Source organism: Eriocheir sinensis, unplaced genomic scaffold, assembly GCF_024679095.1.
Source record: "Eriocheir sinensis breed Jianghai 21 unplaced genomic scaffold, ASM2467909v1 Scaffold1, whole genome shotgun sequence".
NCBI classification, from domain to species: Eukaryota; Metazoa; Arthropoda; class Malacostraca; order Decapoda; family Varunidae; genus Eriocheir; species Eriocheir sinensis.
This window is the reverse complement of record NW_026110295.1, coordinates 2985398-2997068: the sequence shown is the minus strand read 5'-3', so window position 1 is coordinate 2997068 and position 11671 is coordinate 2985398. Positions and strand designations below refer to the sequence as shown.

Here is an 11671-nt window from a genome sequence, read left to right as displayed (position 1 = left end):
GGGAACCCGCCGCGGGCGTGCGGCGGGTGTGGGGAGCCCCTCCGTCGCCGCCACAGCCACGGGTAGAAGCCGGCGAGCAGCGACGGAGGCACGGGTTCTCTGGGCAGGGCCCCAGCAGACACCCGTAGCGGTGCACGGGCGAGCAGCCGACCGGTCGACTTGACTGCCGCGGTGGGGCCCTAAGCGAGGATAACCCGGCGGGTCAACCACGCCGCCGCAGAAGGACCCCCCAGCTGCTCGCCCGAGGAGTGCTGGCGTTCCACTGCCGGGCCGCGTTTCGTTTCTAGGTTTTAACCCCTAAAAAGGGGGAACGGGCCTTTGTCCGTTGACGGCCCGTCGCAGAGGGGAACCCGCCACGGGCGTGTGGCGGGTGTGGGGAGCCCCTCCGTCGCCGCCATAGCCACGGGTAGAAGCCGGCGAGCAGCGACGGAGGAACGGGCCCTCCGAGCTCCGGCTCAGGAGCAGCCCGCTCGTAGGGCGAGCAATGCAAGCTCGGTGCGGACGCCTCCGCCGCCGCCACAGCCACGGGTAACAGCCGGCGAGCAGCGACGGAGGCACGGGTTCTCTGGGCAGGCGCCCAGCAGACACCCGTAGCGGTGCACGGGCGAGCAGCCGACCGGTCGACTTGACTGCCGCGGTGGGGCCCTAAGCGAGGATAACCAGGCGGGTCAACCACGCCGCCGCAGAAGGACCCCCCAGCTGCTCGCCCGAGGAGTGCTGGCGTTCCACTGCCGGGCCGCGTTTCGTTTCTAGGTTTTAACCCCTAAAAAGAGGGAACGGGTCTTTGTCCGTTGACGGCCCGTCGCAGAGGGGAACCCGCCGCGGGCGTGTGGCGGGTGTGGGGAGCCCCTCCGTCGCCGCCACAGCCACGGGTAGAAGCCGGCGAGCAGCGACGGAGGTACGGGCCCTCCGAGCTCCGGCTCAGGAGCAGCCCGCTCGTAGGGGCGAGCAATGCAAGCTCGGTGCGGGACGCCTCCGCCGCCGCCACAGCCACGGGTAACAGCCGGCGAGCAGCGACGGAGGCACGGGTTCTCTGGGCAGGCGCCCAGCAGACACCCGTAGCGGTGCACTGGCGAGCAGCCGACCGGTCGACTTGACTGCCGCGGTGGGGCCCTAAGCGAGGATAACCAGGCGGGTCAACCACGCCGCCGCAGAAGGACCCCCCAGCTGCTTGCCCGAGGAGTGCTGGCGTTCCACTCTCCGGGCCGCGTTTTTCGTTTCTAGGTTTTACCCCCTAAAAAGGGGGAACGGGCCTTTGTCCGTGGAAGGCCCGTCGCAGAGGGGAACCCGCCGCGGGCGTGCGGCGGGTGGGGGAACCCTTCCGTCGCCGCCACAGCCACGGGTATAAGCCGGCGGGCAGCGACGGAGGAACGGGCCCTCCGAGCTCTGGCTCAGGAGCAGCCCGCTCGTGTGGGCGAGCAATGCAAGCTCGTTGCGGGACGCCTCCGCCGCCGCCACAGCCACGTGTAACAGCCGGCGAGCAGCGACGGAGGCACGGGCTCTCTGGGCAGGCGCCCAGGAGACACCCGTAGCGGTGCACGGGCGAGCAGCAGACCGGTCGACTTGACTGCCGCGGTGGGGCCCTAAGCGAGGATAACCAGGCGGGTCAACCACGCCGCCGCAGAAGGACCCCCCAGCTGCTCGCCCGAAGAGTGCTGGCGTTCCACTGACCGCGCCCGGATTCCCCCTTTATGCCGGCGCCGCTTACTCGGGATCGCGGGGACGCGAGGCGGCACGCGCTCCCATTGGCAGGCTCGTACGGCCGTCCCCGCCCTCCGATCCTGCGCTGCACTATATAGGGCGAAAAAGCGACGAGCGGGGGCAGGTGAGTGGAACGCCAGCACTCCTCGGGCGAGCAGCTGGGGGGTCCTTCTGCTGCGGCGTGGTTGACCCGCCTGGTCATCCTCGCTTAGGGCCCCACCGCTCGCCCGTGCACCGCTACGGGTGTCTGCTGGGCGCCTGCCCAGAGAGCCCGTGCCTCCGTCGCTGCTCGCCGGCTGTTACCCGTGGCTGTGGCGGCTGCGGAGGCGTCCCGCAACGAGCGGCGGGTTCCCCTCTGCGACGGGCCGTCCACGGACAAAGGCCCGTTCCCCCTTTTTAGGGGGTAAATCCTAGAAACGAAAAACGAGCGGCGGGGGCATTCGCGCTGCCGCTCTGACTACGATAGGACGTCTGCCCCGCTTGCTTTGCTCCTAGTCAGTCTCGCACGCGACGCTGTCAGCTGCACTTCTACATCTGGCAGCCCGGCTTCCCAGCCCGCCACCTCACTTACTGTCCCGCTGCACTCCTGCTTCGCGCTGCTGTGTCAGGTTGCACTGTCTTGTGCACCTGTTCACGTGTCGCTTGTTACACGCGACTGTGTGACTGTTGCTTTTCTTTTCTTTTGTTTTTTGTGTGCTTGAGCCATTAGACCCTGGTGTTGTACGAAGCCGAACCCCAAGGGCATTGCCACGAGGGGGCCCCCTAGGATAAGGGGGTGGTCATAGGAAGCACTAGGGTTCTTGTTAGGTCCCCCAAGACCCATTAGGGGCAATAGCAGTGCTTACCGAGCCCTTTAGAGGGTGGGTTTGCTGTAGCCCCCTGCTGTTGTAGGCTAGCGGCTCTTTGTTAGGCTAGTTCTGTTTTTGTACTTTTTTTAATTTTGTTTTATATGTCTAGCTGTGGTTCAGCCTTCGGGCTGTCTCGTTGTTAGGATGCCATCTGACAAACGTGACCGCCCTGTCAGCGACTCGGAAGTCTCCGACTCCGGGTCGCCCTTGGATAAACAGCTCCGCCTTGAGTCTGAGAGCGAGTGCGATGAGGTGACTCTTGCCCCGCTTCCCCCCTCGTCTGATGATGAGTGGGTGGTGGTGGAGGGGAGACGTCGACGCCGCTCTCGGCTGACTTCCGCTGCCGCCGCTGCTCGACCCTCTGCTTCGTCCACCGCTACCGCTGCTACCATGACCGCCACCGCTGCTGCCACGCCCGCTTCTTCTGACTCCTCGGCTGCCTCCTTGTTCCACGGTGAGCGCCAGGCGCCCCCACACCGCGCCGCTACCTCTGCTGCCTCTGCCTCGCACCGCACTTCTATCTCCAACGCCGCTCCTGCTGCTTCCCTCCCTGCCACGCCCGGCATTGCTCCTCCATCACACCCCGAGTCTGCTGCTTCCGGCCCTTCGACCCCCAAAGTCCTGGTTCCTCCGACGGCGGGGTTCGATACGGCTCTCGACCTTGCCGAGGCCCTACAGGAGGAGCTTGGCACCCGCTTGCAGCTCCGTTTTTTAGAGTCGGGGAGCGTGCTTGCCACCCCGCCGTCGGAAGCCGTGCTCCACTCCCTCCTGGCCGTTACCTCGGTCCAGGGCAAGCCTGTCGCCCTGCGACAGGTTGGCGAGGCCACCACCAAGGGCGTGGTGACTGCGTATCCCGTGGCAATGCCCCTGAAAGCCCTCCTTCGCCACCCAGACGTCCTCACTGCAGACAGGTGCCTGACACGGGACGGTCTCGCCACCAGACAGGTGATGATCACCCTGAAGGGGCCACTCCCGGGCTCCCTCGACCTGGGGAGCTGGGGGGTATTCTACACCCGCCCCTTCAACAAGGAGCCTCTCAGATGCTACCGCTGCCAACAATTCGGGCACCACCGCTCCCGATGCAACCGCCCCGCTGTGTGCGGCATGTGCTCCGGGCCGCACATGACAGAGGGGTGCCTGGAAAAATACAAGGCCGGGGAGGAGGTGCAGGCAGCCTCTCCGAACTGCAAGCTGCACCACCACGCCTGGAGCCGCCGCTGCAACACACGGAGGACTCTAGTCGAGCGCGGCATCCAGAGACAGGTGGACTGGCAGGCCGCCCACCACCCGTCTCGCCCTGCTTGGACCCGACAGTCCCGCTCCCGCCACCGCCACGTGCAAGCCCCTCCTGCTCCAGCAACGCTCGCCTCCGAGGAACACTTCCCCAGCCTCCTTCTGCCGCGCCACCTGAGCCACTACCCCGATCCCGGCGGCACCACCTGCCCGGCACCCTCGTGCGGACGCCGTCAAACCCTCCACCTCAACTCCTGCCTCACAGCCCCCTCCTGCCTCCACCTCGGGCCCTCCGCAGGGGCAACACCGTGCTCCCACACCGCCACCCCCGCCCAAAGCACAGCGTAAACACCGACGACGCAGCTGTCAGTCCTCGCTACGTCCGCAGGCTCCACCCCTAGGGTCAGTGCTCGTCACCAAGGACGCGCTGGAGGGCATGCTCACAAGCTTTGCCTTGGCCCTCACAACTCTACTACAGATGACGCCGGACAAGGCAGCGATAGCGGTAATTGCGAGGGCGACCGTGGCGGAGCACTTTCCGACAACTGCAGCTCCAGCACCGACAGCGCCTCAGGAAATCCGGAGCCCCGTCTCTCTTCCCGCCGAGCCCAAGCCGACCATTCTCCCCCTCCCTCACCAGAAGGCTGTGATGGACACAGACGCACCTGAGGCTCCCGCCACCCAGAGCTCACCACCGGGTCAGTCAGCAGTCACCTTCGCCATCGGCCGCTCCCTACCACGGTCGCACGTCCCGGTGCGCACAGTCCCGCCGCGCTCCCGCATCCCACAGCCCAAGCGGAAGGTGGAGCAGAGGCGCCGCGGCCCTGCGCCCACCCTCGCGACGGCCCCCGTGTCCACCCCGGCGGCGTCTGCGAGGGGCGGCCGCTGAGCGTCCTCCAGTGGAACGTCTGTGGCGTGCGGAGGAAGGTCCACCTCCTGCGGGCTGCGCTCGGCACCGGCGGCTTCGATGTCGTCCTCCTGCAGGAGACACTCCTGTGTGAGGGCCAGTCGGTGCGGTTTAAGGGCTACAGAGCCTTCTACCTCCCTGCCATTGTCGGTGCGGCGCGTAGGTGTGGCATTCTAGTCAGGGATGCACTTCCCTGCACTAGGGTGACTCTTCCCGTGCCATGCTGTGACGGCGTGGAGGTGCTGGCAGTACGGGTGGTCTTGCCGAGCGCGACCATGGAAATTTACTGTGTTTACAGTGGCCAGGCTGCGGTTGCAGACTTCACCGAGCTTTTCTCACTCGCCGCCGATGAGCCCACCTTCATCGGCGGCGACTTTAACGCCCACCACGAGAGGTGGGGGAGCCGCCAGAACAACCGTGTCGGCCGCCACATCGCAGCAACGTTGGCGGACCTGCCAACTGTCACGGTGCTCAACACGGGGGAGCCCACTCACGTCCGCGGGGGGGTGCTGGACCTCTCCCTGGTGTCGCAGCCTCTTGCTGTCGGCGCGACGTGGGCCCTACATGACAGCCTGGCCAGTGACCACTTTGCCACTATCACCACCCTACCTGTGGCCCCGCCTGTGCCTCCGCAGCGGCCGGCACGCTGGAATCTGAAAATGGCTGACTGGCCTAGGTTCCGCGCGGCGGTTGCACGTCATCTGGCGACCACCGACAGGCCTGAAGATTTAGAGGGGGCGGCGGGGCGCCTGATTGAGATGTTCCGCAGTGCAGCTGACGAGGCCATCCCCACCACCAGACCTGCGAAGCGGAACTATAAGGACCGGTGGTACTACAATGCGGACATAAAAGAGGCCAACCACCGCGTCAATCAGGCGCGTAAACTCAACAGGCGTCACAACACCGACGCCACGAGGGGCCTCCTCCGGGCGGCCATCCGCCAGGCTAAGGTGACTGCTGAGAGGGTGCAAGAAGAGCACTGGTTATCCTGGTGCGACACCATTGACGCTGGTGTCTCCACTGCCGTGCTCTGGCGGAAGCTCCGAGCGGTTGCACGAGGGACCATGCCTAGGCCACCGCTTCACCCGCAGCCTCAAGTCGAGGCCGGGAGACTGCTTACCACCTTTGTTCCCGGGCCTCGTCTGCCAGGCTGCCTCCGGCCACCAGGGAGCTACAGAGGGAAGCCTACGCTGCCAGGATCGAGACATTCACGCCAGCTTGTAGGGAGGACCACACTGCCGACGCCCCCGTCCGTGTGGAGGAGCTTGTGCGAGCCATCCCCAGGAAAGACACTGCCCCTGGAGAGGATGCCATACCATACACGTTCCTTCTGAACGCTGGGACGGAGATGCAGGATGAAATAACAGCTCTTTTCAACAAGTCATATACTCTCGGTGCCCTTCCCGCGGCGTGGAAAACAGCCACCATTGTCCCTATCCCCAAGGGCGTAGATGGCCAACACCGCCCCATCTCCCTTCTCAGCTGCCTGGTAAAGACGATGGAAAGGGTCATCCTCTCTCGCCTCCTCTGGACCATGGGCCCTCTGCACCACCATCTGTTTGCCTTCCGGCAAGGCAGGGGGACACGGGACTGCGTATCTACCCTCCTTTCAACCATCCTCGATAGGACGGCGGTAGTCGTGTTCCTCGACCTAGAAAAAGCCTTTGAGCTGGCATCGGCGCCTGCCATTCTCTCGATCCTGGCGGAGAAAGGTGTCCGGGGCCGCCTTTTAGCCTGGATAGGGCACTACCTCATGGGTCGACAGGCCGCAGTGCGGTATCAGGGATGTACTTCTGCTGTTGAGAACCTGGAGAACGGTACGCCACAGGGTGGAGTGCTGAGCCCCGTTCTCTTTAACCTGCTAGTCGAGAAACTGGCGGCCCTCCCGACCAGCAGGTATTGTAAAGTGCTGTGCTATGCTGATGACGTGGCCGTGGTGGCTACGGGACCAAATCCTGTGGCCAGCGCTCGCCTACTCCTCCGCCGCCTCGCAGAGGCTTGTGCTTCCCTCGGCCTCGTCGTCAACAGGGAAAAGACCAAGGCAATGCTGTTCCGGCAGAGGCGTCCCCCCGAGCCTCTCCTACTTGGCGGCGAGCCGTTACCGTGGGTGTCCTCATATAAGTACCTGGGTATGACCGTCGACTCACGGCTGTCGTTTGTGCCTTACATCGCCTCTCTCAGTGCGAGGGTGAAGAGCCGCACCAACATCATGCGCGTCCTGGCACGGACGGAGGGCGGTGCGAGCGGCAGGGTGCTAAGGCGCTTTTATGTCCAGGCGGTGCGGTCCTGTGTGGACTATGGGTCGCCATGCCTCCTCACTGTTAGCACCGCTGCACTCGAGCCGCTTGAGGTGGCCCAGAACGCGGCACTCCGCCACATTCTCGGGGCCCCGCGCTGGATAAAATGCGTGTGCCTCAGAGCGGAGGCCCGATTGCCCTCCATCTCCACCAGGGTCAACCAGCCTTCCATCAGCCACCTTATTAAGCTGCTCCGCCTCAGGGGGTCTGAGTAACTCCGTGACTCCGTGGGGCAGGCCCTCCTACAAGACCCACACCTTTTCCGACGGAGGTTGTGGGCGGCGGTAGCAGCCGCTAAGCTAAGGCCACATGCCCTGGCGCGTGCCTCCATCGCGACGCCTGACGCGCCCCACCCGGAATATGTGGCTCCACCGCCTTGGGCTCTCAGGCCCTTCACCGCCACCATCAAGCCCCTGCCATAAAAAAAGGCCTTTTTTGTCTGTGGAGAGGCCGGTACGGGAGGCCGCAGCAAGGGTGGAGGATGTTTCGCACCTTCGGGCTGCTCATTACTACACCGACGGCTCTGTCGACCACCACACAGGGGCCGTCGGTGCCGCGTTTGTCACGGCGGGGCACACAGAGCTAATTCGGGTGTCTGATGGCTCATCACCGACACAGGCGGAGCTTGTTGCCATCAGCTGGGCCCTGAAACACGCTGAGGGGGAGGGCGTGGGGGCTGTCGTCCTCCACTGCGACTCGGTGCCGGCCATCCAGTCCCTCCTAGCCGAACCTGCTACCGACAACATCTCCCTCCTAACCAGCATCCACGCCCGGATGCAAGGAATGCAGAGGGAGGGGCGGGTCATTCGCTTCAACTGGGTGCCCAGCCATGCCGGAGTTCCAGGGAACGAGGCTGCGGACCGTGCTGCTGCGGAGGCCACCCTGCTCCCTTTGGTTAGGCACAGGCTATCACCCAGCGGCTCCCAAGTCAAACGGGGCGCAGCTATGCACGCCTCAGCCGAGAGAAGGAGGGAGCTGGAGGAGGCAGTGGCTGCGGGCTCGCCATCAGCGCATTGGTATTCCGCAGCCACTGACTTTGGTCAACGAGCAATACAGATGCCCCTCCCACGACGGACAGAGACCAGCCTCCGCCGCCTGCGTCTTGGATACAAGTGTTTCTCTACACTTGATCCTGAAGATCCAGTACCAGTCGACTGCTCGCACTGTGGGGAGGAGGTTCTCCAACCACTCCTCCACTACCTCCTCGAGTGTGAATGCACTCAGCAATTCCTTCCCAACCCGGAGGGGTTGCCTGCCCCTAGCCTTATCGGGTACCTGAGTGACGACCAGTTGCTGCGCCACGTTCAGGAGTGTGCCCCGCCTAGATAGAGAACTGTCTGTTCACCGCTTCCAGCTACAGGCCGTCTCTCGAGACAAAGGCCTGTTTCCCCTTGTGGGGGATAAATCTTAAACAACAACAACAACGAGCGGGTATTCGCTCCGAGCCCACAGCAGAAGCGCAAGTCCACGCCCCCACCACTCACTGTCGACATATCTGGACGCGGCAAGAGAGGAAAGGTAAAGGGGAAGTCAAAGTCCCGCTCCAGCCGTACCGGCCTGCAGTTCCCCGTGGGCAGGATCCACCGTCTCCTGAGGAAGGGCAACTATGTCGAGCGCGTGGGCGCCGGAGCCCCCGTGTACCTGGCGGCCGTCATGGAGTACCTGGCCGCCGAGGTGCTCGAGCTGGCCGGCAACGCGGCCCGCGACAACAAGAAGACCCGCATCATCCCCCGCCACCTGCAGCTGGCCATCCGCAACGACGAGGAGCTGAACAAGCTCCTCTCTGGCGTCACCATTGCCCAGGGAGGTGTGCTGCCTAACATCCAGGCGGTGCTCCTGCCCAAGAAGACCGAGAAGAAGTAATCGCCCTCGGCCTTTCAGGGACGACAACAGTACCGTTTAATCCGGCTCCCCTTGGGAGCCACACCCTTTTCCAAAAAGAGAGTTCTGGACACCCCCTCAAGTACATATGGCCATTCCTAGGTCAATTACTAGGAAGAAGACCCTCAGTAAAGACGACAACAACAACCATTAACAACCCCCGAGTCTGGCAGGCTTCCCACATTTAGTTTGTTTTCTTCATGGCAGGTAAGGGACTCCTCTGCTGACAACAACAACCCACAAAACATAACATAACAAATAAAAAAAACGCAAAACAGAGCCGGGAGGTAGGTCGTTGAGACGATGATGGCCGTCGTGCAGATCAGATGCGGCGCTGCCCCCGCCGAGATGAAGTAGGTAGGTAGTAGCTGGGTGGGCTCCGGCCCGCTGTGGCCTGTGGAGTAGGTTCGGAATGAGTAAAATGAATCAGTCAGTCAGTCACTGACGTCATGTATGATCCCCTGCCTCACCCGAGAAAGCATGCATCGGTTTGTACCTTCACCTTCACCTTCACATGCACACACAGCCATCATCACGGTATAGTTTAACCCAACCTAAACATCCTGTCTCACACGCAGGTGCTAGGTGGCGAGGTAGACCCTGAGGAGAAGAAGAAAACGTTTGGGAGGGTAAGCTAAACTAAGCGCAAAAGCACCAGGGCCGGCCAGCCAGCACAGACACTGCGATACAGGAGTCTCACCTCGCGCTAGCTAATAAGAATTAGAATTAGAATTAGAAGAACACACACACACACACACACACACACAAAAAAAAAAAAAGGTTAAGGACACCCACGCACATAGCTCCGCCGTAGGTTCCCCTAGCGGACGGGGAACCCCACTAGTTGCTCTTCTGCTGTAACTAAAAGCCATTGATAAGGAGTGATTTTTTTTTTCCTCGAGAAATATCTTTAGCATATTCTTTGGCCAGTATGTGGGTAGAGTTTATTACATTGTATGATTCTCTCTTGATTATATCTTTGATGTCTTTTACTATCATAAACCATACAGGAGCAGTATATTCACACATAGGTGTTACGGGAGTTATGAATAGAGATCTTATATGATTTTTCTACTTCGGTAATCATTACGCTTTTAACTCTGAACTTTTTTATATTTTTTTGAGGTAAATTCTTAGAATAAAAGCTTTAACAAGCAATTAACAATAATAAAAATATATGTTCTGTTTGTAGGTATTAGAATATTTCAGTAACTATGAAAGAGTTGATAAAAGGGCTATTAGATTTCATTTTTCCTCCCATATGCACAGGACGTAAAAACAAACTTGTTCAAGGAGAATTATTTAATTGTACCATTTGCTTGAGTAACAGATAATCCCATTACCAATCGTTTTGTAGATACAGCTACTATTACCTATGGTCTTGCAGAAAAAATAAATAAATAAATAAATAAATAAATAAATAAATAAAAAGATTCCTCTTGAGCAAGTGCTATTTCCCATGAAATACAAAAATCAACCCAAAACTGGGGAGGTATTAGGAGTTCAGTATGGCAACATTTTTGTATAGAAATCGGACAGTATAATCCAAGTGATTTTTTTCGCTAAAGGACTTTCAGCATCACTAATGAGACCCACTCATCTAACATATGTAAAAAGAAATCGCAATACCCCATCCCAAACAACCCCCCCCCCAAAGGAAAGCCAACACGCGTTACAAACCTCAACGAACTAAGAACAAAACTCCCACAACAAAACTAACTAACAAGTTAGCTGGCAACAAACAAACAAACAAACAAACACAAACGAGCTAGCTCCCTAGCTAGCTTTTTTGCTAGTTAGTTAGTTTGTTTGCTTGCTAGTTAGCTAGTTAGTTTGTTTGCTTGCTAGCTAGCTACCTTGTTTGTTTGTCTGCTTGCTTGTCTAGTTTGTTTGTTTGTTTGCTAGCTAGCTAGTGAGTTTGTTTCTTTGCTTGCTAGCTAGTTAGTTTGTTTGCTAGCTAGCTTGTTTGTTTGTGTGTTTGTTTGTTTGCTTGCTTGCTTGCTTGCTTGCTAGCTAGCTGCCTTGTTTGTTTGTTAGCTAGCTAGTGTGTTTGTTTGCTTGCTAGCTAGCTAGTTTCTTTGTTTGCTAGCTAGCTAGTGAGTTTGTTTGTTTGCGAGCTAGCTAGCTAGCTAGTTTGTTTGTTTGCTAGCTAGCTAGCTAGTTTGTTTGTTTGCTAGTTTGCTAGCTAGTTTGTTTGTTTGTTTGCTTGCTAGTTAGCTAGTTTATTTGTTTGTTTGTTTGTGTTTGTTTGTTTGTTTGTTTGTTTGTTTGTTTGTTTGTTTGTTTGTTTGTTTGTTTGCTTGCTAGCTAGCTACCTTGTTTCTTTGCTAGCTAGCTAGTTTGTTTGTTTGTTTGTTTGTTTGTTTGTTTGTTTGTTTGTTAGTTAGTTAGTTAGTTAGTTAGTTAGTTAGTTAGTTTGTTTGTTTGTTTGTTTGTTTGTTTGTTTGTTTGTTTGTTTGTTTGTTTGTTTGTTTGTTTGCTAGCTAGCTAGCTAGGTTGTTTGCTTGCTAGCTAGCTAGTGAGTTTGTTTGTTTTTGTATTAGTTAGCTAGCTAGCTTGTTTGTTTGTTTGCTATCAAGTTTGTTTGTTTGTTTGTTTGTTGCTAGTTAGCTTGTTTGTGTGTTGCCGTTAGCTTGATTGTTTGTTGGTTGGTTGGTCGATCGGTTTGTTGGTTTCTTCCTTTTCTAGCTCGTTCGTTCAACTGAGTTAGTTTGTTTGTTTGTTTGTTTGCTTGCTTGCTTGCTCGCTAGCTAGCTAGCTAGTTTGTCTTTTAGTTTGTTAGCTAGCTAGTTTTGTGTTTGTCT

At 58.5% G+C, this 11671-nt stretch overlaps 1 protein-coding gene across 1 annotated transcript; it reads left to right on the top strand.

Annotated features, from left to right (window-relative positions):
* The first annotated feature begins 4260 nt into the window (after nucleotides 1–4260).
* Nucleotides 4261–4671, top strand: LOC126988855 (U1 small nuclear ribonucleoprotein C-like). Its single transcript, XM_050847265.1, has one exon. The coding sequence runs from the start codon at nucleotides 4261–4263 to the stop codon at nucleotides 4669–4671; it is 411 nt and encodes a 136-aa protein (XP_050703222.1).
* Nucleotides 4672–11671: the final 7000 nt, after the last annotated feature.